This window comes from Balaenoptera musculus, chromosome 20 (assembly GCF_009873245.2).
Source record: "Balaenoptera musculus isolate JJ_BM4_2016_0621 chromosome 20, mBalMus1.pri.v3, whole genome shotgun sequence".
In the NCBI taxonomy this organism is placed as follows: Eukaryota; Metazoa; Chordata; class Mammalia; order Artiodactyla; family Balaenopteridae; genus Balaenoptera; species Balaenoptera musculus.
This window is the reverse complement of record NC_045804.1, coordinates 6482701-6509317: the sequence shown is the minus strand read 5'-3', so window position 1 is coordinate 6509317 and position 26617 is coordinate 6482701. Positions and strand designations below refer to the sequence as shown.

At 59.6% G+C, this 26617-nt stretch overlaps 1 protein-coding gene across 6 annotated transcripts; it reads right to left on the bottom strand.

Annotated features, from left to right (window-relative positions):
• Nucleotides 1-652: 652 nt before the first annotated feature.
• KIF19 (kinesin family member 19) lies at nucleotides 653-25626 on the bottom strand. Of its 6 annotated transcripts, none has more exons than XM_036835318.1 (20): nucleotides 25513-25626; nucleotides 23711-23791; nucleotides 13749-13859; nucleotides 13047-13134; nucleotides 12590-12726; nucleotides 11387-11512; nucleotides 10823-11017; nucleotides 9325-9471; nucleotides 7788-7910; nucleotides 6374-6539; nucleotides 5523-5697; nucleotides 5216-5414; nucleotides 4353-4623; nucleotides 4134-4255; nucleotides 3531-3664; nucleotides 3170-3302; nucleotides 2909-3005; nucleotides 1872-2269; nucleotides 1499-1658; nucleotides 653-1266 (listed from the first exon to the last, which is right to left on the bottom strand). In XM_036835318.1, exons 1-20 carry the CDS (start codon nucleotides 25549-25551, stop codon nucleotides 1136-1138), a joined length of 3033 nt encoding a protein of 1010 aa, XP_036691213.1. In that variant the 5' UTR covers nucleotides 25552-25626; the 3' UTR covers nucleotides 653-1135. The 6 variants fall into 6 exon arrangements, with proteins under 6 accessions (XP_036691213.1, XP_036691215.1, XP_036691211.1 ...); XM_036835320.1 differs by having other exon boundaries at nucleotides 3170-3275; XM_036835316.1 differs by having other exon boundaries at nucleotides 1189-1658.
• Between the last annotated feature and the right edge of the window lie 991 nt (nucleotides 25627-26617).

Here is a 26617-nt window from a genome sequence, read left to right as displayed (position 1 = left end):
CTTGGAGCTGGGTGGAATCCAGGCGAGGGGTGGTAGACCAGATGCCTGGTTTCAGGAGCTGATTTCACGCTGACTTGAAGGTAATGCTCTTGGTAGAATAAACCAATGCTCAGAGAGGCGAGGGGATGATTAAACCACGGAGTTCATGGGTAAAAACAGTCCAAGGAGGGCTGCACAGGTCAGGGGCTCCCCATCTTTCTTTAGCTTTTCCCTGAGGGCCCCACCTCCACAGGGAACAGGGCAGGTAAAAGCATCCAAATGATCAAGGCACTAGGTACCCCTGTGGGAGCTTTCTCACCTTGAAGCTGGGGGGCTTAGCTGAGCAACTTCTGAGTCCCGACTTGCAGGGGGTAACCACCTCATTTGGGTTGTGGACCACCCCAAGTCTCTGACCTCTCCTGGGAGGGGGTCTGGGCAGAGGGGAAGGCTGGTGGGAGGGGACATGAATGGGCCTTATAGCCCCGCCCTTCCTGGGGAAAGACCTCAGGGTCTAGAGGAAAACTGCTTTCCCCCAGGTGTTTGTAGGTTGGTGCTGTACAACCTGCCAGAGGGCACTGGGGGGGGGGGTTGGTGGTGGTGGGGAGTTGGGTTGAATCTTAATCAGTCATGGCCACCCCACATTTCAGACAAGGTCTAGTTTCCAACACAACCATCAAGACTCAAATGGGATTTTATTGTTAGAAAGGGGGCTTGGCGGGGGCGGAAGCCACTGCTAAGTAACAAAACCAGATTCCCTCCCCGACCCCAACCACAGTATGTGAACGCTCCTGCCCCAGATGTGGGCCCAGGAGCTGTCCCATTAACAGTTCCCTCCCCCCCATTTCTGAGGCCAAGTCGGGCCACAGGTCTCAGAACAGGGTTTTGGCAGCAGGGTTTTCTGTCCAGGGCTGGGAGGCCAGGGAGCCCTGCCATCCCGGCCGTGCCTCCTGGGCTCACCTCCCTTTCCCAGTGGCACCGAAAGCACGGAAGTGCTGGGCAGGCACCCTCACCGTTCCTGGGTCTCAGGAGCCCCAGCCTTCTGAGATGCTGAGCTCCTGCTCCCAGGTCACCCCCATCTGCCCAGCCTCCATCTCCCATTTCCTGCTACACCCCATTCAGTCTTGGGGGCAGGAGGGCCGGTTCCAGGCAGGGCCCCTCAGTTATGTCGGAAGCGTCCATCTTTGCCATGGGTGCTTGTGCCATGGGGCGGGCGGGGCCCCCGGGTAGCCCGTTGGGAAACACCAGCTGGGTTGGAGGGGACAGCGAGGGGTGAGGAGTCCCCAGGGCCTGCAACACGGGAAGGGCCACGAGCAGAGCTTTAGAAATGCCTCTCCATCCCCTCTGATCACCCAGTGGCTTTGAACTCCCTAGGGGCACAACCCCAAGGTGCCAGTCCCACAAATATTCTTCAAGAACCCTGTTTCCAGCAAGGGGCAGCCATAGGGCAGGGAGCTCAACATGCTTCCTCCCTGGGCTGACCAAGCGCTCCCCTCCCATTCCCTCCTTTGCTGGTACTGACCTGTGTTCTGGCTTGGAGGGAGTTTGACCTTGGCCATAGGCAGGGTGACCTTTCCCAGATGCCGGGTACCAGGGGCTGGGTGCCCGCACACTTGCACCCTGTGGTCCGAGATGCTCTGCACGGGACGGGGCCCCAGGACGTGTGTCTTGGGGTGGGAGAGCTGTGTTGGTTGGAGAGCAGTGAGGTGAGGTGGGAGCTGCGTGGGGATCTGATACAGGGGTCTGCCCCAGCTGCTATGCCAGCTTGGGGGGATACGGCATGAAGGGTGGTGCACGGCTAGGGGTACCCTGGGGCCGCTGGAGCAATCCAGCCCTCAGAGCCCCACCAGCAAGGCAGGGGCCCAGACCCCCCCAATCCTTGCCCCTGGACTCACCCCTTGCCCTGTGACCTCAAAGGACTGGGACCTCCGCTTCCTCCTCTTTGCCTCCAGCAACTCCTCCCGTTTCTTGCCCAGGCTTTTCTTCTGGCCACGCAGCCAGGGCCCAGGGCCATCGCCACGATGCTCGACTGCCCGGGATGGGGCCTCACCCGTGCTGCTGGACAGGTTGTCCTCACTGGCAGCGTGCTGCAGCGTGGGGCTGGGTGGCCGCTTGCAGGCCAGCAGGCCGGGTGGCCGTGCCTCGTCAGCCTCGCTCAGCGAGTGCAGGGACAGGCTGCTGCGCTCCATGCTGGGTGCCAGCAGGTGGCGCCCCTCGGCGCCCAGGGCCCGAGAGCGCCGCCGGGCAGCTTTCACCGAGATGCACTTGGTGCCCGTCAGGATCTCCTTCCTCTCTGCGGCGGGACAAAGGAGCACCCAACCCGGGATCAAGGCCACATATTCCTCCCTCTCCTGCACCTCCAACACCCCTTCTCTGCCAAAGCATCCCCCCTTGCTTGCTGTTTAAGAAACTTTGGGCAAGTTTCTGAGCCTTACTTTCATCTGTAAACTGGGGATGGTAAAACTAACCCCACTGGGTTGTGAGGATTTTTTTCTTTTTGGCCAAGCCTTAGTTCCCCGACCAGGGATCGAACCCATGCCCCCTGCAGTGGAAGCGCAGAGTCTTAACCACTAGACTGCCAGGGAAGTCCCAGGTTATGAGGAGTAACTGAGATAATGGGCATAGCCTATGGCCAGGGGGTAGGGAATTGGTCTATATTTGCTATTACAATTATTTCTGAGTGGGAAGGTGGGGCATGATCCTAAGTGCCATGTGTTCCCCCTTCTGGTTTCTGATTGTGCCCCCAGCTTTGTGTGGACAGAGCAGGTCGTTAATCCTCTCTGGGCACTGGTGCCTCTCTTTCTAGAATGGTCAGCACCCGACGCATGGGTGTATTTAGCAGTGCAGAGGGAAGGAAGGGGCTCTGGGCTGGGTGATCTGAGCAGTTTAGACGATGCCAGGCTCAGGCTGACAGGGTGGGCAGGGGGCACACCTGTGCAGGACAAAGGGATCTCTGATAGGTTCTCACTGCTGTCAGGGGAGGAGTTGATCCGGCCGCTCAGGCTGCCCAGGCCGTCCTGAGTGGGGGCCTGTGAGACGAATTGGTTGGGAAGAGAAGCCACTGGACACAGCAGGGACCCTATGTCCCCAGGGGGCTGTTTTGGAAAGGCTCCATCCCAACCACCGGGTATCCACCCTGGTACTCCCACCTGCAGCAGAGGAGCCCATCGGGCCAGCGGTTCCCAGTGCTCACCTCCTGCGTCACCAGGCTGCCAATCGGGATGGGGGGTGGGGTGGGCACAGAGGAGCTCTTCACCTGCCAGGCCCCGGAACTGGCCTTGAGCACGTGGTTGGCTTCACTGAGGTTGGCGGAGGAGGATGGGCATCTGTTGACCAGGCTGGTCCCACTGCAGTGCCACCCCCACCCTAGGGGGGGAGCTGTTATGTAAAGGGCGAGAGGACCCAAAGGTCCTGGCTCCAGACCTGTGCCACCTCCCCCCTGTCGTTCCCGCTCCATCCTCCCCAGGAAGCCCTAATCTGGGCTGGCATCTCTGGGACACAGCCTGTGGTGGCTCAGGCAGGAAGGGCTGGCAGGAAGTGGTCCCTGGTCTCACCTCTCTGTGCTGATCGGAGGCAGGAAGCTGCTCTGTAGGAGCTGGGCTTCGGAGCTCAGCGTCTTCACGCTCTCTGGGTCAGACTCTGGGGTCAGCAAGGTTCCTGCTCTGCTAATTTTGGGCAAAGAGCTGTCCTGGGGAGGGGGAGAAGGGGCAGTCAGAAGGCTTGGTCCTGGGCCAGGTAACAGCGCAGGGTGACAAAGGCACACAGGATGTCTGGGGCTGTAATATGGACTGGGAGCCCCAGAGGGCAGTGGGCTTGTTCTGGGTCCCCAGGGACAAGCTGTGGTATGCTAGGCATCCCCCGTGGCACTGCCTGGTGGCCTGGTCTCCTGGGAGGGCGTCTGGGGCCATTTGTCATATCTCAGGTAGCCAAACCTGACCCTCAGACCCTGGGCGGGGACAAGTGCCAGAGAAGAATACGCCGAGAAAGGAAGCTTACTCAGGCTTGGCAAGCCTTTGGGTGGGATAAGAAGGAAGGAGTCAACTCCCTGGGGACCAGCCAGCCTGGTCCCACCGCCATGCCGACGACCTGCACGCACTGCCCTGGGCATCGGCCCCTCCCTTAGCACATGTGCGCATGCTCAGGCCCGAGGCGCCCACCTGCAGGGCCCTAGAGGCCACGCGGTCCATGATGGTGGCCCGCTCCAGGCTGCCCTCCTCCTGCTCGCGCAGGTACACTTCGTACAGCTCCTCCAGGTGCTGCGGGACGGCCAAGTTGTAGTCTGCCGGGGGAGGGGCAGGGCTCAGCGCGTGCCCTCGGGCCCTCCGCGGGTCGATGGGGCCCGTGGGTGGCTCGGACGCGCGGGCCGCGGGCCCTACCGTCGATGATCTGCCGCTGGCCCTGGATGATCTCGTCGCAGAGGCTGCGGTGCTGCTCCAGGCGGCGCAGGGCCTCGCGGCGGTGGCGGAGCGCGCCGTCGCGGAGCAGCGCGTGCGACTGCATCTCGGTGTTCTCCACCTCGAGCTCGTGCACGCGGCACAGCAGGCTGAGCACCTCGCGCTGCTCCTCGGAGCCGATGCGCCGCGGCAGCGTCTCCTCTAAGCGCCGGCCGCGCGCGCGCAGCTCTCGGCAGCGCTGCTCCAGCGTCAGCTGGGGACCAGGCGGGGTCAGCGCCAGGCGGGCTCTCGCCCGCCGCTGAGCCTGTCCCCGCCCCTCCTGTCCCCGGACTGTGGGCTCCCGGCCGAAGCCCCATTCCGAGGCCCACCCTCGAAGCTGCATCTCGGGCCTTGCAACCAGGGGCTGCTCCTGAGTGGCCCCTCTGTGCCTACCTTCTTGCCGTCCTGACCACAACCCATCCCTGGAACCAGCTCCGTGGATCTGCTGAGCCCCAGCCCAGCTGATGCCCTCAGGGCTCATGGTACCCTGAAACCCCCTGGCGAGGATATGCTCCAGAACAGAGGGCAGGGATCTGGAAAATCCTAATTATGATACTGGCTACCATTTTTTGAGTCCTTGGCATGTGAAAGGCATTTGTTTAATCTTCCCAACAACCCTACTAGGGCTGACTACTCCCATTTTACAGATGGGTAGGAGAGGCACAAAGAGGTGAAGGAGTTTAGTAAGGTCACAGGGGATTTGTGGCCTGAGCTCCCAGCTCTCGCTCCTCCCACAAGCCTCCCCCAGCCCCTTCCTGCTGGGGCCTCTCAAACCCACCCTCCCAGACCCCCAGACCCCCAGACACCTTGTGCTTTCGCAGCTTCTTCTGCTCTCCCATCAGGGCAGCGATGCTCTCCCGGGCGGAGGCCACCTCGGGGGGCTCCAGGACGTCTGGCTGGTCATCACCTGTGTCCGAGTCCTTCTCACTGTCGTCCTTGGTGTAGGACTCCTTGCGCTGCTCCTCCCTCCACTTGAGTGCCCTGCGCGACTTCTCGTGCTCCCAGCTGCCGCAGCCCCACCCCCGAGGGAGACCCGGGATTCAGGCCACGGTGGGAGGCACAGCATGCATCTCCAGCTCCCAGCCCCTGTCTCGGGGGGTGGGGGGTGCTTACCCTGCAATGGTGAGCAGGTGGCGGGAGGTGTCGATCTGCACCTCCATGGCGTGGTTCTCCAGCTCCAGCAGGTGTCTCCGCACGTCCATCTGCTCCTGGAAGGCGCTGATAAGCTGCTCCCGCAGTGGTCCCATCTCAGCCCGCTCACCCTTCTCGCTGTGCAGTTGGACCTTGGCTGGCCGTTGAACGGCAGGTGGGGGAGGTCAGTGGAGGAGGAAGGGTCAGGCCAGGAAAGTCTGGGCTACCTGGGGCCCTCCCCTCTCTTTCTTCCCAAATGACTTCCTGTGCAAGCACCTCCTCCAGAAAGACCTCCTAGATTACCACACCCCTCCCACATCCCACTTCCGCACTGAGTCTTCAGGCTATGACCCAAAGGTGATTCCCAGCTTCTCTGTATGAACTGGGCTTCCGCCGCCAGCCTTTAGAGCACCTTTCCGTCAACTAATAAAACGTGCCCTTTAGACACTTTACTGCCATCTGTTGGAAAATCATCATAGCAAATACAGAAAATGTATGAGCACCGTATCCCTTCTGGCGATGCCAGGCACAGTCTCGGAGCCCTGCACTGCGGCCCCGAGAGTGACGCCCCACACAGCTAAATGCCCACGTGCCACTCACTCGTGTGATACCGCCTAATCCTCAGGTCGAGTCTCTGAAGCAGAGATCATGATTGCATTTGACAATTGAAGGACTGAAGGCTCAGAGTGGTCGATGACTAGCCCAAGGCTACTCAGCCAGAAAGAATCTGCGTCTAGCTTTGAACCCAGCCCTGCCTGACCCCTGAGCAACTTGAGACGGCCTGGACGGGCTTCGGGAGACGGGCTCCCACTGACACAGACCCCCACACACACCTTGGATGTGACAGATGTCGCCCCGCTCCAGCCGGCCGTGGGCCTGGCCCCGCCCACCCTGCTCGTCGATCTTGCACTTGAGCCTCTGGATCTCGCCCCGCAGGTCGGCAATGATGCTGGTGTACTGCGCAATGTGGTAGGAGACGTTGAGCAGGTTCTGCTTCACCTGTGGGGATGCGAGGGGAGCAGGTACAGTCACCTGGACGCCGGGGCCTGCCTGCGGGTTCCTCTTTTCTCTTTCTTACCCCTAATCTTCCTGACAGTAATGGAGTCCTGTCCTCTGATCCTACAACCTCTCAACACTACGTGCCTCCGCCAGAGGCATACTCCTAAAATGCTGCCTTCCCTGCCCAACCTTCAATGGCTCCCTACTGCTTGGGGGAATGCCCTGATTCCCCCACCACTCTCTCTAGATTTTCTTGTGACTCACTGCTCCATCAGGAACATTTCTGCTCCAGCCGAGGAACCATCGTACTTGCCCCACTCCCACCACCGACACCATCTCCTTCCTGCCTTCGGAACCTCTACCCTAACTGCTCCCTCTCTTCCTCAATTTCCTCCCCATCCTTGTTTCCCTCTCACAGTCTCCAAAGAGCTACACGGGATCCCACCAGCACCCCCATCCCCGATCGTTGGCATCATTTCCTGCTGTTAATAATATTCTGAACTATCAATTCAGAGTATTATTATTACCTGTCTCCTCCCATCATTAAGTTCCTTGAGGGTTGGGATAAAACATAAAGTGCCTGGAACAATGGCTGGCGAATTGTAGTGTTGGGAGAATGTTCATGAAATTCTGCCTTAGAATTCCCACCCCTCGACCCACACGGGTGGAAACAAACGTCCTAACAGATAGCGAGGATTCTCACGCGTTCACCAGAGAGGGTGAGAACGTGGGCTTGGAAAACAGGCAGACACAGCTCTAGTCTCGGCGTCACCACTGCCCTGGGACCGGGAGGTCACTTAACTCCCTGCAGCCTCATTTTCCTCAGCTGTGAAATGGGGACAGAAATAACGCCTGCCTCATTGGAGGATCAGATGAGATGATTTGATAAAGGGCCCGACATAAGTGCGTAGTAACGGTCACCTCTATTATGACTATTCTGATTAGGGGCTTTGGAAAGGTAAACATCTGAATGAGTATCTGAAGACGAAAACGGGAAGATGGAAGGGGATGTGGGGCTGGGGGAGCACAGACCTTGAACAAGAAGAAGGGGATTCTCAGGGGCTGTGGGCTTCCCGGCCGGCAACAGGGGAGGGCACAGGGGTGACATTGGACTGGGGAATGGGGCCGGCGCAATGGTGGCTGGTTCCAGAGAATGTGGGGTGGGGTGGCAGGGCCTGGAATCAGTCCAGGGGCTCGAATCTTGGCCCAGGAAGGTGGGGCCTGGGGGACAGACCAGGGGTCCCTCACCCTGGTCTTGATGTTCTTGGCCCGGCCAGCGTAGGTCAGGGTGTTCCGGGATTCCTCAAAGGCACTGCTCGCTGGGCTGATGTGGGCGATCATCACCGTGCGGCTGTTTCCCCCCAGGGAATCCTGGATGGGGACGAGGGCGGGCTGTGGTCAGCAGGGCCCTGCCTTCCTGCACACTGCTCCCGCCAGGCTGTTCGTGATGCCCTCGTGGTGTGTGTGCGTGTGTGTGTGTGTGTGTGTGTGCGTTTCCCTCTCTCTCTCTCTCACACTCACACACTCGCACACACGCGCGCACACACACGCACGCACACACACGCACACAATCTCACAGGTGCTGGTGCCGAGCATCACAGGACTCTCCCCTCCTCCTCTGCCGTCCCCCCTTCTTCCCTCTTCCAGCTTCTTCGCCAAAGTTCATATTTGAAAATTTCGAGTATCCAGGTCAGGGTCTCCCGGCTTCCCTTCTCCTCCCCTCATACGTGAGAACGAGGAAAGGCAGCGGCCCTGGTTGGCTGGGAACCAGAGGGGGAAAAGCCCCGTGGGGCCCTGGGCCCCTTCCCCATCCCCTCTGGCTTCCCAGGTCCCCCTTTATCCGACTGCTGGTGGCACTGTTGTCTTGGCTGGAGTGAGGGGGGTGATGGGGACCTCTGTATGAAGGTTGAATTTGGCCTGTGGCCACCGCCTCCCTTGCCCTGGGCTTGCCGTGCCCTCCTGGATAGACAGAGAGTGTACAGCGGGGCTGCGGGCTTGGCGGGAGACAGAGCCCTTGGCTGCGGCAGTTACCAGCTGGGCGACTTCAAGCAAGCTCCATCACCTCTCTAATCCTCGGCTTCCTTGGGTTTCGAGGGTGGCAGTAATTAACTGTCCTACCTCCCAGGCTGTAAGTGCAGTGATGCAGGCAGGCCGATGGCCAGCAAGCATTAAGTCACCTGCAGCTCTGCTATCAGCCCAGACAGACCTCTGCTGGGACCCTACGTCCAGCACTTACTAGTGTGAGGCCTTGGGAAGGTTACTTAGCCTCTTAGTGCCTCGGTTTCCTCATCTGCAAATGGAAATAGTAATCCCCTAACTCAGACTCGCTGACAAGATGAAAGGAACTGGGAAGGGGGTGCTGAGGCACCGAACACAGAGCCCAGGCAGGAGCGGGGCCTCCCAACAGCAGCCTCTGGGAGCCATGATGTTGACTGACCACCTGAACCCCCAAATCCAGACGACCTCCAGTTCCCCTAGACCCACAGCCCTGGGGTGGGGGGTCAGATGCAGCCCTTTTCCCTCCCTGCTGCCCAGTTTTTGGTGAGAGTCACCAGATAACACACAAGACACCCAGTGAAATCTGAATTTTGGGTAAATAACAAGTGAGTTTTTGTTTTTTGTTTTTTAGTATAAGTATGTCCCAAAGATGGCATGGGACATACTTATACCCAAACAGATTTTGTTTATTTGAAATTCACATGCAGCTGGGCGTCCTGCATCTTTCTTTGTGACGCTGGCAGCCCCACCCTGGGTGCCCAGGCACTGGGCCCGCGGCAGTTGGTACCTTCAGGAGCCGGGTGAGCTTGCTGTCACGATAGTTGATGTACTTGTTGCTGTTCTTGTCGCTCAGCGCATTGATGCAGTTGCCCAGGGCCAGCAGCGAGCGATTGATGTGGGCCCCCTCTTTCATGCGCTGCCCACGGTTCTGTGTCTGGGGGGCGAGCAGTGGGCGTGACTCCCTGCCCCGGGCCATCCTGAGTTGTAAACCCCTCCCTCTCCCCCGGGGCCCTGCAAGGGAGAGATGCTGAGGGCCTGGTTCCACCCTCTGTCCGGGGGTCACGGAGGGCATTCGAGAAGGTCAGAGAACCCGAAGGCCTCTGAACAAGAGTGGGGGACAAGAGGCTTCTGAGGAGGGCTGAGACCCTGGCACTTCGTCCCCCCCGGGGCTAGCCCCGCGGCACAGCTAAGGCAGCGCCGAGAATGCGATGGAGGTGGGTCGTGGCTTCCCAGGCAGCTCAGCTGAGAGCCGGCCCGGCCACGGGCATGGCAACAGGCGTGGCCACGGGCACACGGCTCTAGAGGGTGCGCCAGGCTTCAGGGAGGGAAGAGGGAAGTTTGTGTGTGTGTGTGGAGGGGGGGAGTGAGTGTGTGTGAATTGCATGTGTATATGTGACAGCATGTATATGTGTAGAAGAAAGTCTGTGAGTGAGGAAATGGGTTGAGGTGTATGTGAGTGGGTGTGAGAGCAGGACAGTGTCAAGTCCCAGGAGGCTCTGCCTACAGCCGCCCTCGGGAGACGTCTTTGGCCAGCCTGGTGAAGCTGGGAGCCACTCACTCCGGTGGCCGCGGGGAGCCGGCTGCTCCCCTGTACTCCTCCTCCAGGAAGCCCTCAGGCCTTTACTGGAAGACAGGGGTGTGTTTCTCCAACCCCACCCCGTTTAAACCAACCCCACACGTTCAAATATGAAGCCCTGTTACATCTCCCTGGCGCTGTCCTGTCCCTTGCATTTGCTTCAGTGCTAACGGTGACATCACCCAGCCCCAGCACTCACGTGACCGTGAAACCTCCAAGTTTGCCCGCAGGAGGGGGCCCGGGCCCAGGCACAGGGCCAGGCGGACAGGGCTTAGTGATGGGGGACAAATGCTGAGAAATGGATGATGGACCTTTTTCTCTCCCTGATGTGTTTGGCAAGGGCCCCTCCCCAGCTCTGCCCACGATGCCCCCAGTCGGGGACGTTGTTTCCCCCCTGCCCCAGCTCCTCATTGGGCGCATTCATTCTCTTGCCTGTTTCCCCCCCCCCCCTCCGGGGCAGCCACTGTCTCCTTCACTGGAGAAATCCCCACACTCCCAGGCCCCTTCCCACAAACAGTGCTTCCCCAGGGTCCGCCCCCCCATCCTTCTTGCTCATCGGAGACATTCCTCAGTCCCTTCCCCTCGGGATGCCCTCATCCCCGCCCTCCCTGGGACAGTCCCCACCCCCACCCCTTGGGGAGCTGGGCGGCCAGCATCCCTGCCCTGTCCCCCAAGCTTCCTCCCCAGCCCCACGGGGAGCTAGCCTCACCTGGGAGGCCCGCTCCGAGCCAGCCAGGTCAATCATGAACAGGCGGCCCTGCCGCACCTCCTGCAGGACGCTCTTGACCCGGCTGCGCTGGCGCACGGCCACCTGGAGCACGGCGTGGGAGCGGGAGGACGTCTGGTTGGCGGCCGTGGGCTCCTGGGTCCTCTGCCGGTTACCCTTCATCAGCAGCTGCATGATCTGGGTGGGTGGGACGGGGGAGGGAGGCCACTCCTGGGTACCTGTGGGGATGCTCCCACGTCCTGCATCTGAGAGGTTGGGAAGGGGCCCGGGCAGGGGTGGGTCGGCCCCCTGTGTGCTGCGGGGCCTGGGAGGTCAGGGTCTGTCTGTAAATTGGGAGGCTGGTTGCCTGGTCAGCCCCCAGGGTCGGCGTGGCTGGGGGCGTGTCATCCAGGATTCTCTGTGTCTGCCCCAGCCCCAGCCCCAGCCCCAGCCCCAGCCCAGCTGAGTGGGCAGCTGCTCCCTGGCTGCAGGGCCCAGCCCCCTCCTGCCCAGCCCCCCGGGAGGTTAGTGCCCCCCCCTACTGCCCGCTGGCTACGCAAGACTCGCCTCTTTGGCATTGACGGTGGAGACCTCGGTGATCCCGGCCACCTGGATCACCCCTTTGGAGTCCTCCCTCAGCTCCAGGTACCCCAGGGCAGGGTTCAGCAGGTCCCTGATCATCTCATTGTAGATCTGATGGGCCAGGTTGGGAGGGGTAGGGGACAGATGTTAACGGGAGACCAAGGGCAGGAGGTTCAGGCAATGGCCAGGTTCTCCGTCCCTCCCGAGAGCTCCAGGCTCCTCTCAGGGAAACCCTGGTTAAGGAGAGAGACCCCTTCCTTTCTATGGGGTGGACACAGGGGGCTTCAGCATCCAGAGGGAAACATCGGGCTGCCAGAGCCAAGGGTACAGAAGGCATCAGAACCAAGTGGAACTCCCTCTGCAGGCTGGCCAGGCACGGGACAGGGGATGGGACCTGACCCATGGCCGAACCCTGTTCGTTGCTAGGCAACCCATACTCTACCTTCACCTGCTCCCACCTCGCAGGCCCCCAAAGTGCATCCTGCTGGCTGAGTCAACACCACGCTGGCTGGAGCAGCTGCTGGCAGCAATGTCTCGCTGCCCTTCCTGAGCTGTCACCCAGGAGATTATCAGCTCCCGGAGGGAGCCGGAGAGGCCAGGAGCCAGATGGCGTCTAGCCCACTGGCTCTCCTGCCTCTTCTGGCCTCTGTGTGTCCCCACCCCGGCCACCCCCGCTGACCCCTCATTGCCTGGTGGTAGCACTCATACAGGTGGGCATCAGAGGCTGTGGCAAGATAGCGAAGGCTGGCAGGTCCCAGCCTGTCCGTGTACGTGCAGTTCCCACCTGTACCTATATACACCGAGTGCCTGCAGGTAGCCTGGCAGGGCAGACAGGGTTGGCTTTCAGGAGTGTGCCCAGGAGGATGGCGTCTGGGAGGATGGCTGAGGTCTGTGCTCAGCGACAAGGCTACTTTGGAGTGTGGCACAACGGGCACGGCTCGGCTTTAAAGCCCTGGGGTCCTGAGTTTGAATCCCTGCTCCCTCACTTACTGTGTGACCTCGATCTAGTTGCCTAACCTCTCTGAGCCTCAGATTTTATAAAGTGAGGCCAACCATATGCACATGGGAGAGCAGCAGTGACGAGCACCCCAGGAAACTGCCCCGTGACCTGGCCCCAGGGAGGTGGGCCAGCCCGGTCCTATGGACCTCTTGTCCAAGCTCACAGAACAGGGTGGAGGGAGGACCCACCTCCAGGTAGGACATGGACACCTCATATTCCATGTCGTTGCTGGTCTCCTCAATGGCACAGAAGAGGTCATTGAGGGTCCGAACGTAGATGCCGGGCTCATGGTCTGTGCCCAGCATGGTGTAGGTTTTCCCGCAGCCTGGGGCAGAGCAGGGGGGCAGGTGAGCAGGGCAGCGGCCGGGAGCGCAGGGGCTCCTGGCAAACCTGGGTCTGTCCTCAAGGCTGGACCCTCCCAGATGGCCAGAGAGGTGGGGGGAAGGGGAGAAGATGGCATCCTTGGCTGGGGATGGGGCTCTGGGTCCAAAGGGCCCTGGGGGAGGGTGGTTTTAATCAACCACATCCTCGGATCCTGCTCCAGTTGGGGCCAGACTAGCTCGGCGGTGGAGGGCAAGGGGGCTTGACTCTCAGAGGGGACAAGCAGGGCATACAGTCCTCTCCGTGGGCTGGGCTCCCCCTCACCTGTGGGCCCATAGGCAAAGACAGTGGCATTGTAGCCTGAGATGACGCCTTCAATGAGGCTCTTGGTGGTGGCCTGATACACCATCTCCTGCAGGAAAGAGGAGAGCCGTCAGGGGCCCGGGCACAGGCAGGGCAGAGCACACAGGCCCACGGGCACATCCTGGCTCCCAACAGAAGCAGCTTCTGTCCCTGGAGCCCTCGGCCCCAGAGAAGTGGGGGTGGGAAGTGGGGGATGGATGTCTCTGCTCTCACCCCATGGGGGGATGCCAGCCTGAAAGAGAGCTCAGGACACCTGAGACGCCTCCCCCAACAGCCGGCTCCCAGCCCCCAGCCCCGAGGACGCATTACACCTGCCACTGGGAGCATCCCGCAGATGGGCAAGACGGGGGTCCCTGGGAGGGTGTCAGCTTCCCGAAGCTCCCCTCCCAGCACCAGATGGGCTTCAAGCACTCTCCTCCAGCTCCCATAGGGGCCACCTGTGGGGTGTGTAGGGTGGCATCTGCGCGTGCTGACCGGGGTGTGTCCACACAGGAGGCTCTGAATGCACCACGCAGGCACACGCACACTTGCATGTGTGGGGAGAGAGCAAGTGATGGAAGGAAGGCTGAGGGTCGGTGGCAGGGTCCCCCAAGGACTCCCTCCCGAGGGGGTCAAAGGGCAGAGAGAGGATCTTGCGTGTCCCTGGGCCCAGGCACCCCTCACCTGGGTGGCAGTGAAGTCAAAGGCCACGTCGAATAGGTAGGACTTCTCCCGGGAGCGATGCGCCCGCAGGATGTCGTCAGGGTCTTCCATTGGGTCCATAAGAACCACCATCTGCAAAGGTACCCGAGGGGAGGCTGGTGGTCACCCGGGAGCCCCAGGCCCATACCAATGTCAACACTGACCACTGACCTCACCCCTCCTCACTCAGGACATGGGAAGGAGTGGGGATAATGCTCTGTGTCCAGGAACGCCAGGGCCAAGGAGGTAAACTGAGTCCTGACAAAGGACAAGGCACTGAGGGGGATGGGCTGTCCTAGAGCCACCCAAACTCGCAGAGACAGTGATGGAGCTCCTTTCCTGGGTCAGCAGGGGAGCCAGGGCCAGTGACAGCCCAGAGAGGACTTGAGAGCAGACAAGGCATGAGGGGCAGCCGCTTGGAGGGGCAGAGGGAGCTGATTGACAGAGGAGGCTGACTTGGGAGCCCGGCCCATCTCCGTGGACCTGGGAGATCCACATGGGTCCCTGTGGGTGCACCCCCGTCCAGCACCAGGATTCAGGAGGCCCAGTGCCGGGAGGACCACAGCCTTGGAGCTCCCACCAGACTCCTCCCAGTAGCTCCACACCTGTGCTCACTGCATCTAAACTGGCCTAAGACCCCTGGGGTCCCAGCAGGGCCCCCTTCTGGGATTCTCAATGGAGGAGGGAAGAAGGAGGAGGTAAGACAACTCCCTAGGAGGCCCGACCCGGGACCCTCACCCAGAGGTCTTATCCAATCAGATGGGATTCCAGGTAAGCCAGTTAGAGGGGATGCTCCAGACAGGTGGGGCTGGGGCTTTGTGCAGGGAAAGAATGAGGCCACTGACTGAGGCCCCCTCACAGCCTGCCAGAGGCTGGGTGGCCATGGTGAGCTGAGTGCAGGGTGTCGGGGCCTGCGGCTGTACCTGGGGTGCCCACCTGTCCCCAGCTACCACCTCAGGGCTTCAGCCCCAGTGCCCTGTAAGCTTGTCCCAGGATCCAGTTCCTGGCTTGGGCCCTAACACCAGCAGCAGGAGCCCTGATCAAGTTTCAGACCCAAATGAAGATACACCCGCCCACAAGTCCCCAGGTGTGGGTCCCAGTGGAACGCAATGGAACTTCACCAGATGTACAGCTCTCACCCTCGGTGCCAGAACTCCTGTGCATACCGGCAGCGCCAGCGGCCTGAGGGCCACCCTCTAGGGACCTTTGATGCAGGAGAGGGTGAGCTGTGTGCTCTGATGCCCGTCACCCACTGATCACCTTCAAATGACCTCTGGGCACTGCCAAGTTCATGGCACCATCGGCATTTGGTTCTTTTGACATCCAGGCTCCTGAATCAGGACATTGTCAGCACGCCTGCTACAGTCCCCCCTTAAAGAGGGCTTTGTCTGGGCCTCCATCTGTCTGGGCCCCAGCCCGCGCCCCACCCTTCACAGCACCACCCCCATCCTGGTCCACTCTGGCATACAATGGAGCCCTTGTGCCCCTCAGCCAGGTGAATGGAGCTGAGCTGCGGAGGGCTGGGGTGGGGTGGGGCGCTGTGGGCCCACAGGGAGCAGCACAGGGAGTTCAGGCCAGGTGACCACGACTGCGGGGCACCTTCTCTGTACCAGGCATTAAGCGGGGCCCCCGAGGGGACAGAGAAAATGAAATGTGGTTTCCTGCCTCTGACATCACAGTGGAGTGGGGAACAGATCATTGTAATAACAAGCGCCAGGCTCCAGGAGGCAATCAGAGCATAGAGGAGGGGCATGTGATCCGTGATCCAGGTTTTCCCCTGCAGGAGGGCTTCCTGGAAGAGGTGGCGCCAGCACTGAGTCTTTTTTTTTTTTTTTAAGTTTATGTATTTACCTATTTTTGGCTGCGTTGGGTCTTTGTTGCTGCATATAGGCTTTCTCTATTTGTGGCGAGTGGGGGCTACTCTTCGTTGAGGTGCTTGGGCTGCTCATTGCGGTGGCTTCTCCTGTTGCAGAACATGGGCTCTAGGTGCGTGGGCTTCAGTAGTTGCGGCACACAGGCTTCAGTAGTTGTGGCTCGCGGGCTCTAGAGCACAGGCTCAGTAGTTGTGGCACAGCACGGGCTTAGTTGCTCCGCGGCATGTGCGATCTTCCCGGACCAGGGCTCAAACCCGTGTCTGCTGCACTGGCAGGTGGATTCTTAACCACTGCGCCACCAGGGAAGTCCCCAGCACTGAGTCTTAAAGGATGAGTAAGAGTTGGCTGAGGTATGTGAGGTGAGGAAAGCAGACGAGGGAAAAGCACTAGCAAGGCCGTGAGGTGAGAGGCAGGCTGTGGGCAGACGGCCTCAGAATCACTGGCGTTTCTTGTGAGAAAGGCAGGGATTTTTCCTCCTGTCCTCTCTGCCAGGAATCTCGAGAGCACAGACCCAAGATGGCCACAGAAGGAGACGTCGGGGCCCCTCTGTGAGCACATGCTCCCCCGACTCTGGGAGGCTCCTGTACGTCCTAAATGTCACCTAGGCTGGCACCCAGCATCTGCCCAAAGAATGTTTTCTCAATAAAGCTGCACGGAGGGAGCTTTGAATGTGCCATATGCAGTGCTAAGTGCTTTGCACACACTTTCTCATTTTCCCCAACAGCTTAGAGTAGGCACTTGTATCATCTCAGGATTATCATGAGGAATCAGATTGGTACCCAAAAGCTGCACTGCCAAGTACAGAGCTTGTTGGATTCAGAGCTGTTGGGTTCCAGAACCCAGGCTCCTAACCGCCAGGCCTCCCGCCCCTGCCTCTGGACCAACAGCTGCCTTCCTGGGGCCTGTCCTGGTTGAACTGTGTCCTCCCCAAATTCAAATATTAAAGTCCAATCCCCCAGTCCCTCAGAATTTGACCTTATTTAAAAAGAGTGTTGTTGCAGCTACAATCGGTTAAGTTAGGATGCAGTTCCTTTATAAGGACTGGTGGTATCCTTATAAAAAGGGGAAATTTAGACACAGACACGCGTGGCAGGAAGATGATGGGAAGAGACGCAGGGAGAAGATGGCCACCTGCACGCCGAGGACAGAGGCCTGGAACAAATTCTCCTTTGCAGCCTCAGAAGGAGCCAGCCCTTCAGACTTCTGGCCACAGAACTGTGAACGAACATATTTCTGTTGTTTAAGCCCCCCAGTCTGTGGTACTTGGTTCCAGCAGCCTTACAAAGTGATACAGTACTGGAGGCGGGCTCCCCTGAGGGGGTGGGCTAGTCTGGGAGCTCTCTTTCACAATTCCCTGCATCTTATTATTTTTTAAATTAATTAATTAATTTTATTTTTGGCTGCGTTGGGTCTTCGTTGCTGCGCGCGGGCTTTCTCTAGTTGCGGCGAGCGGGGGCCACTCTCGTTGCGGTGGCCTCTCTTGTTGCGGAGCACGGGCTCTAGGCGCACGTGCTTCAGTAGTTGTGGCGCGCAGGCTTAGTTGCTCCACAACACGTGGGATCTTCCTGGACCAGGGCTCGAAGCCGTGTCCCCTGCCTTGGCAGGCGGATTCCTAACCACTGCACCACCAGGGAAGCCCCTCTGCATCTTAAATGTTCATGCCTGTGGCATGCTGGGCACCTGACTCTGGGAGGTTTCAAGGGGCACGTTGACCACACAGGACACACAGGGCCCTCCCGATGCTGGCGGGAGGGTGGGAGGCAGGGCCGGGAGTGGGGAAGGTGGGTGGCGCACGGCAGGGCTCTGTCCCCACTGGTCCAGGCCTCCTAGCTCAGCAGAGGCCCCCGGGCTTGACCTCTCCCTGCCCCCACTGCCTCTACCTCCAGACCTGTTTTTCATTCAATGCCGACTGTGACCTTTCCACGGTTCTAGCTTTGGGCCTGGAAACCCAAGACCTGCAAGGGAAGTAGGGGGTCTCAGGCTCGGGGGAGGGTGTCATCCATAGCCTGTGTCCCCATTAGGCACCAGGCTCCTCTCCAGCGTCTCCTAGGTGAGAAATACCGCGAACAAAGTGTGTCGGGAGTTCTTCCTGCTGCACACCGCTAAGCTGCCGGGCTTTGATCGGCTTTGCAGTTTTAACCGCTTCTCTCTGGCCTCCAAAGGGCTAAACTGAGACCAGGGTTTCACAATCTTGGCACTATTGACACTTTGGGCTGGATCATTGTTATCAGGTATTGTCTGGTGTGTTGTAGGACGTTTAGCAGCAGCCCTGGCCTCTACCCACTAGAGGCCATGGCACAGCCTCCTCCCAGCTGTGACATTGCCGAATGTCCCCCGGGGAGCAAAATCGCCCCCAGTTGAAAACCTCTGACCTAGACTATTCCTCCTCAAGCCTCCAAACTGGCAGCGAAGTTCTCCGGGGAAGGGGATGTGCAAATTGGTTTCAGGCTCCATACTGCTGTGTGACCTCGGGAAAACTGCACCACCTCTCTGGGCCTCAAGTGCTTCCCAGTTGGAAGTCTGGGAGGACCAACAAGGCCGTAGCCCTGAGAGAAGAAATCGTGCCAGCACTCCTCGCCTACTCAGGAAGCCCCAGCAGAGAACGGGCATCTGGGGAGGCCCCAGCCTAGGAGACATCATTTCCAGTCCTGGAAGCTGAGCCCATAGCTCCTGTATTCTCAGGGTGTAAACAGGACACAGCAAAACAAAAGCCTGATTCCAGGTGGCTATCACCCCTGTAAGGCTGTTTCTAGATTTTTGTTTGCTTTTTCTTTAAGAAGGAAAATTCATGGCTGGTCATAGTTCTAGTTGTAAAAGTACCATCCTGTGGGTACTCAGGAAAGGAGATTTTGATCTCAGGAAGGGTGTCCCTGGGCCCTGACAGCCTTCAGGCTAGATGGAAAAGACCAGAACGCTGAGCTCATAAAGCCACCAAGGCCCAGCTGGCTGCTCAGGACAGAGTCACACCTGGCTGATGTCCTGGCCAGGTCCCCACCTGCCTACAAGACTCTGAGGTCCCTGAGGCCTCGGGTGAGAGGAGGTGTGACCAAGATCATCTAGGGCTGCATCTCTCATGGGTCTACAGATGCCTTCATCAGTGTCACCCTGGGAGCTTGTAAAATACAGATTCCCAGGCACTACCCAGATTCACTGAATGAAAATCTCTGGGGAACTGGGCCCACAGATCTGCCTTTTTAACCTGCACTCTTGCCTTGTACCCATTCAGGCACTCAGTATAAGAATCCTTGCATCCTGGCAGCATTATTCATAATAGCCAGAAGGTAGGAAACAACCCAAATGCCCATCAACTGATGAATGGGTCAACTAAATGAAGCGTAACCATAGCATGGAATAGTATCCAGCCACGAAAAGGAATAAAGTTTGAACCCAGGCTACAGGGTGGATGCAGCCTTTTTTTTTTTAACTTTTTGGCTGCACCCCGTGGCTTGGGGGATCTTAGTGCCCCAGCCAGGGATCAAAGCCCCACCCCCTGCACTGGAAGCATGGAGTCCTAACCACTGGACCGCCGGGGAAGGTCTTACGACGTGGATGAACCTCGAAAACCTTATGCTCAGTGAAACAAGCCAGACATGAAGGACCACATATTGTATGATTCCATGTCCACAAACTGTCCAGAACAGGCGAATCTATAGAGATGGAAAGTGGTTTCCTGGGGCCGGAAGGGGGCTGGGGAGATGGGTGGGGTGGTGGGTAAGGGTGGAGGGAAAGACTTCTCGAATCCTCCCCCGGTCACCCTGCTTTGGGGCCACAGAACCAAGAAGCATCCAGATGGTGGGTGTGCAGGGAGGGCTCCGCCCCCGGGCAGGTGAGTGGGGCTGAAGGCGCCCGGGCTGCTCCCAGCATCCGTCACCTTAGACTTTATTCATCTTTCACAATAGCCTGCACTTGCGTGGCACAGCTCTCCCTTACAGGGTTGCCTCTAATCCTCTCAACAGCTCTTGGGCTGGGCCGAGCAAGTTCCTTTTTTCTTTAATTAATTAATTAATTATTTTTGGCTGCGTTGGGTCTTTGTTGCGGCACGCGGGCTTTTCATTGCGGTGGCTTCTCTTGTTGCGGAACACGGGCTCTAGGCGTGCGGGCTTCAGTAGCTGTGGCACGTGGGCTCAGTAGTTGTGGCGCACAGGCTTAGTTGCTCCGCGGCATGTGGGATCTTCCCGGACCAGGGCTCGAACCCGTGTCCCCTGCATTGGCAGGCGGATTCTTAACCACTGCGCCACCAGGGAAGTCCAACAGCGGAGCAGGTTCTTAACATACTGTCTTCTGGCTCCTCCGACAGGACCCCAGGGGCACGGGGCGGGTCGGGGGGTGACAGTTGGGCTTTGAGCAGATAAAGGCTAATTGCGGGATTATGCATATGGTCAGGTGACTTAAATCCTGTGGACAAACATGGTCTGGAAGGCTGCGGGGAGGGTCAGCAGGCTGTGGGCTCTGTGGGGTGAAGGGAGCTGCTTGTTCTGGAACTTCTGGGCCCAGCGACCTCTCAGGCCGCCCCCACACCTTGTGGTCATCAGTGGCATCCCTGAGGGGTCTGGCGTCAGGGTCTATTCCCGCCCCAGATGCTAGGAGACCAAGCTCCTACCTGACTCTTCCATGAACACAAAGGTGTGGCCGTGACAGATTGGGGACCACCAGACAGGGAGCCCTGAAGCCAGAAGGGGGCGGGCAGGAGGTGGGCCAGGGTTTCACTTACCTCTGGGGCCTGAAACCATCCCGTGTGTCAGCCCTGGAGATAAACTAACATCTGTTAAACCCTGACTGTGCGCCAGCTGCTGGGCAAGCACTGGGCAGGCGTTAGCCCATGAAGACTTCTAAGACGGCGCCGTGACAATGATCCCGAATCAAATGGGGCGATGGGGGTGGGTAAGACCACAGGCACCCGGACCACCTCGTTACAAATCCAAACCCTAACTCCAGCTTCCCCAGAATCCGGCACACCGGCCTCTTGCCCCTGGTGCACCCCTGCCCGCTCAGAACCCACCGGCTGGTGGGCTTTGGCAGCGTCGCCTCCCTGCTGACCACCAGGGGCCGGGCTTCAGTAGTGACCTCTGGGCTGCTCTGCTTGGCGGCTCCCCACCCGCTAGCCCGAGACAGCACGAGCAGGGGTGAAGTAGGCCCTGCATCACAGAGGAGGCAGAGCCCAGAGCCCCAGGCCAGCAGAGGCTGGGTTGGGGAGCCGTTCTGCGGGGCTGGGCCGTGAGGGAGGGCCACAACCAAGGGAGCAACGGAGGCAGCCGGGTAAAGGGCAGATCCGCTTCCCAAGCGGACGCCTCTTTAGCGGAGGCCGGGTGCTGTGTAGGATGCTTGGGCCCAGCTGCACCTTTGCTGGGAAAAGACTCGAAGGCCCTGTTGTCCTGGGGATGCTCCCAAACTCACCCTGCCAGCCCACTGGGCAGCTGGCCCATCAGTGAGGCTGGCCAAGCCTGCAGCCCCCAGCCTCCCTCGGGGCCAGTGATGCAAGCCTGGGGGGCCTGGGCCACAGAGAAGCCATGGGGGTCACCGGAGAAGGATGGAGGTCAGGGGGCAGGGCCTAGCCAGAGGGCGAGGCTATCCATTTTACTTTTTGGACTTCACCTTACTGGTCAGAGGGACGGAGCACTTGAGCGGCGGCTGGTTTTTCGGAGGTTCCCAGCCTGCCATTTGCTGTGGTTTCTCCCAAACTGCAGCCCAGGCAAATGTATCTTTGGGTTTTTTTTTTTGTTTTCTTTGGCCACACCATGCAGAATCCCACGCGGGATCTTAGTTCCCCGACCAGGGATCGAACCTGGGCCCCCTGCCGTGGAAGTGCAGAGCCTTAACCACTGGACCAAGGAAGTCCCAGGCAAGTGCATCTTTGAATCCAGCAGGGAGAGAAGATGCTGGGGGCCAGAAGCTTAGCATTCTCCCTGCAGGGCCTGGAGTCTGTGTTGAGAGCCCTGAGCCCACGCTGCTCAGACCACTCTCTCCATGTCTAAGCTGACAAAGGAGCAGCCCCGTTGGGACTGCCCAGCCCTTGGGACCTTCTCGGAGGCGCAGCTCGGCCTCCCTCTCCACTGGCAGGGACAGAAAGGAGCCAGTGTTTGCTGTGCGTGGGCACACAATGGGCTGTGCCCTGGGCCAGAGCGTTTCCATCAGCATCAGTTAATATCTATCAGCCCCCACTCCGGCTGGGAGCCAGGAGCAGCCCAGAGAGAGATCATCACTGTCCCACCTCTGAGGACCTGATATCCTTGGGGACAAGTTGGACAAACAAGGAGTGGCCTTGCCTGGAAGGGGGTTTCTCCTCTCGAGTTCTCTGGCCGTTCACGGCTGGCCCCTCTCATCAGCCAATCCAGCAGCCCTGGGCACTCTCAGTCACTTATAGACGATAACTCACAGCTGTTAAATGCCTGCTGGGTACCAGGCCCTGGGGAAGCACCGTGCACACATTTGCGGCTGAAGATCCTCCGGAAGAGGCATTATGATTACCGTCCCCACTTACAGAGGGGGCAGCTGGGGCTCTGGAAGCAACATGGCCCAGGCCACACAGCAGGTAAATGATGGAACATACGCTACACGGCTGCTGTGTGCGTTCGTCCTGCTCCCACCGGGCCTTTAGATGGGCTCTTCCCAGCCCTCCCCTGCCTTCCTTCAGGTCTTTGAGGAAGGCTACCCTTTTCCAAGAGGGCACAGAGGAAGAGAAATCAGGAGGCTGGTGCCACCCAGCTCTGCTGTGGCCACAGCTCACTGGGGCTGAAGGAAGAGGCTGGGAGGGGTGAGCACTTGCCCCCAGGGGCCCCGAGGCAGGCAGGCATCGCAGGCTTTGTCCACCTATGGTCTTCTTACCATGGCCCTTGGGCTTCCTGAGTCCGGCCTGCCAGGCTCAAGGCCAGCAGGTGCCCACTTTACGCCTCTCTCTGCAATGCACTGGGCCACCCCGACTCCTCTGACCCCCTAGCACTCCCGCCACCTTGATGGGCCTGGGCACTCAGGAGAAGCTGGCAGCGGCTACAGAGCAGAGGCAAGGGGTTGCTCTCGGGGTCCCCAGAGGCCATATCACCATGATGCTTCTACCCAGGCACCAAGCCTGCCCCCAGCACTGTGCCCATCCCCACCCCAAACCTGAGTCCTCAACTGCCTACCCCAAAAACCATCCTGGCCGTGGTCTACAGAGTGTGCGGTCTGGCTCCTGCCCACGCCGCCAACCTTATCTCACTCCTCTCGCCCCTTCTCTCTCTGGCTTGAACCACGCTGGCCTTTTCTCAGTTACCCAAGTGTATCACAATCCCTCTCACCACAGGGCCTTTGCACGTGCACGTCCCTCTGGTTGAAATTTCTCCCTTCAGCACACTCCTAATGACCTCTTCTTCATCCTTCCTGTTTCAGCTCAGGCACCTTTTCTCAAGGAAGCCCTCCCTGACCTTTGGGACGAGGTCAAGTTCCCTCTTATTCTCATATCTCCACGCATTTCTTTGCAGCCCTTGTTGGCTACAAACTCATATGGTCATGATTCAATTCTTTCATTTAAGTCTCATCTCCCTGCACTGGCAACGGAGGGAGGACAGGGTCTCTTCTGTTCACCGTGGTTTCCCGGCTCCTGGCACTGTCCCCAGCGTGTTGTGGGTACTTGATAAATATTTCTTGTCTCCTGTGTAAACGGAGGTGGGGCTTGCCCTGCCCACCTCATCATGTTGACAGGAGAACCAAGAGAGCAAATAGACATCCAAAGACTTTGCAAAACATGAAGAGTCTGGAGATGAGCATTAGCTCTAGACCCCTATGAACACGTGCTCTACGGGTAGCAGACCCATTAAGGTGGGGAAATCAAGTCATGGGTACACGGAAGGTGTGTGAATTTTTACAGGGCCGGAGGGAGGGGCTCAAGCTCCCCCTCCCCCCCAGACCAGGGAAGCTTTTAGCTCTCCTTGGATCAATCTAGGGAGGCTTCCTGGAAGAAGGACTGTGGTTTCCTTGATGATGTAGTCAATAGTACAGACAAGAGTTCAGAGGGTAGAGGAAGGGCCCTTCCTGCCCGCACCAGGTGTGAGCTGACCTCTGCCCTGCCCTACAGCTCCCAGCCACAGCCCCATGTACCTGCTCGTCTACTTTATGGGCGATGAGGGTGGCTCCTTCTTCCAGCTCCGCCACGCTGATGGGCCGGACCCGGAGCGCCACCTGGGAGGGAAGGCCAGACCCCTGGGATTAGATGGAGAGGGCTGTGCCGGGCCGCAGAGAGAAGGATGAGAGGACCCCAGGAATCCTCCCCTGGACCAGCCCCATGGGTTCCTCTCTGTTCAGCCATCCAAGCCTGGTTTATCTTAAGGAAAACTCAGTGGCTCAAGGCTACCATCTAGGTCGAGGGTACCAGGTCCACAGAGTGTGGGCTCTGTCTGAGTCTATGAACTTCCCAGGAGCCCGTGCCCCAGGGAGAGAGCTGTCTGCTCCTCCAGGCTGCATCAGTCACACCCCAAATTAAGCACCTGCAGCTCCCCTGGGCTTTGAACTTGGAGCCCTTGGCAGTGGCGCAGCCTGTCTGTGCGTCTGTGAATGATGTGGGCAGGAGGTGGGACGGGGGGCCCAGGGGACATCCCCTCCTCATGCGGACAACCTGTGACCGCATTCCCACCTGAGGACAGTGCCATCGGAGGCTCCCACCTCCCTCTACCCTCCCGCCAGAGAGAGATGGTGGGTCTTCATCCTGGGCCTGGGTCTCCCCCCAGACGGGGAGTTGCTTCTTCTACTGATCAAGGGGAAATAGCTGCCCTTGGGGGGCACCAAGGGGGGGTGTGTGGGTATAACTAACGGGCCCTCATGCTAGGTAAGAACCCTTCACTCTCAGAGGCACTTCACTGCCTGTCAGGCCGCCCACACCGGCATCCTCAGCCAAACTCCACGGGTGGCAGGGAAGGCCCCTCCATCCCTGCCCCAGGGGCGCACACCACACAAGCCAAGGCGAGCCATTTTCAAAGAGACAATTCTAAACTGCCAGAGCGGATGTTCCAGAGCCCCGGCCTTGCTTGGGGGCCTGGGGCTGAGGTTCGTCTTCGGAGCAGCGAGCTCACCCTACAGAGGCGGGAGTCTCTGGGGGCTGCATTATCCTCCAGTTACATTACCACCCACCTGCTGGTGATGGCGGCCCTTTCCCAGATCTCAGAAGTTATGGAGTGGGGAGGGGGCTGGGAGAAAGCAGTGGCCTTGGGGTCACTGAGTCTTCCCCCCATCACTCAGTCTGGCCCCACTGATAATCAGAAACCTGTCTTTGCCTCCACCTGTCTCCCGTGCCCCCCACTCACACCTCTTCCTCTGCCCCAGTCCCCAGGGCTCTGAGGGGCCATCTTGGTTGCTTCCAGCACTTCTCTGAAATGTTTAGAGTCCTTACTTGGGCAGCATCTGTGTTGCAACCCAATAACCAGCCACCTTCAACCCTGTACCAGCTCCTCTGGTACCTGGGAGCTCTTGTCTACCTACCTGTGATCCCCAAACCCTTTAAACTCCTGACGCCACCGGGCTGGCATGCCCTGGTTCACCAGGAAACTCCCACCTTCCTTCCCCGGGCAGGTAGGTCAAGCCCTCCCTGCCCCTGGCTTTTCTGGATCAGAGAGCAGTCTTGTTCCAGAGCCCCATCTGCCCAGGTGGCGGGGTGGGGGGTCCCTGGTGGGAAGGTGTAAAGGGGGAGTGGGACTGAAGCCAGGCTAACTTTCCAGGCCTTAGCAGGGTGGCCACGATGCCCTCCTTCCTGACATGCACGACTCGGGGAAAGTTGCTCTGGACACTCCCAGCTGCTGACCCTGTGTCCTCTTAGCGGGGGCACGCAGTACGGTCCGGAGGCCGCCCGCGAGTGTGGGTTCGGGGGACCAGGGATGGGGTCGAGGAGAGGGAGGTTGACGGGGTCTCACCATGAGCTGCTGGTCCTTGGAGTCCCCGCTGTCCTTCATGCTTGCGGCGGGTGGAAGGGCTCAGGCCGCGACAGCGGTCATGGCCGAGCCGCAGCCCCACCGCCGCCGGCTCCCTCGCAGCCTCGCCTGCGCCGCTGCTGCCTGACAACCCGAAACCAACGACGCGCCCGCGGCCGAGGGCGCTGACAGGGAGGCGGGGCCGGGGGAGGGCCCCGACGGCGCCTCCCGCCTCCCGCGCCCCCGCGCCTCCGCGCTGCTGCCGAGGGGTGGCCGCCTCCGCCGGGGAGGCGCCCTGGCCTGCTCCGCTTTCCCGGCGAGCGTCCGCCCGTGCGACCCTCCGGCCTTCGGCGCGGCCCTGCGTCCGTCCGTTTGGTAGCTCTCGGAGCCGCCTCCCCGCGCCCCGGGGCTCGCGGCCTGGGCTCCTCTTCCTCGGCCCTCCAGGGGGCGCCCGTCCGGCCGCGTGGCTCGAGAGACAGACACGCTGCCTCCCGCTCGGGCCGCGAGCATCCTCTGCCGGTCTGTCTGTCTGTCTGTCTGTCTGTCTGTCTGACTCAGCGTCTCCAGGGCGGCGGCTGGCAGCCTTGTGTTTCCATGGGCGCTGCGTGCATCGTGGCTGCGGGCTCGTGTCGCTGGCGTGGTGTCTCCACCGCGTGTCCAATGACAGAGCGGGCAAAGAGTTGGCCCTTTGCCCAGGCTGCCCACCCGAGTGTGCAGGGGAGCACCTATGTCACTTGGGTTGTGTCACAGAAGAGCCCGCCTCTCAATGTACCTCACTAGCAAACCAGACCTGATCCGTAAACCCAGAATCTAGGTCAAGATGGTTGGGTCTGTGTGCCTTCTGGCTCCCTGCCTGCTGTAACAGCCACGATACTGTTCAAGAAAGTATAGGTCAGACGCTGCAGTCGCCATTCTTGGTGAGAACGACAGCAATTACACACTCAGGGAGCACAGTGGAAAGATTCCTGGCCTCAGGGGCCCCAGGAAAACAGGATTCTGGTCCCAGCTCTGAATCCAACTTGTTGAACCACCTGGAGTCAGTGTTTTCTGTACTCTCTGGGCCTTAGTTTCCTGGGTGATGGTGGAGCTCCACCTGCTTCTGATGGAA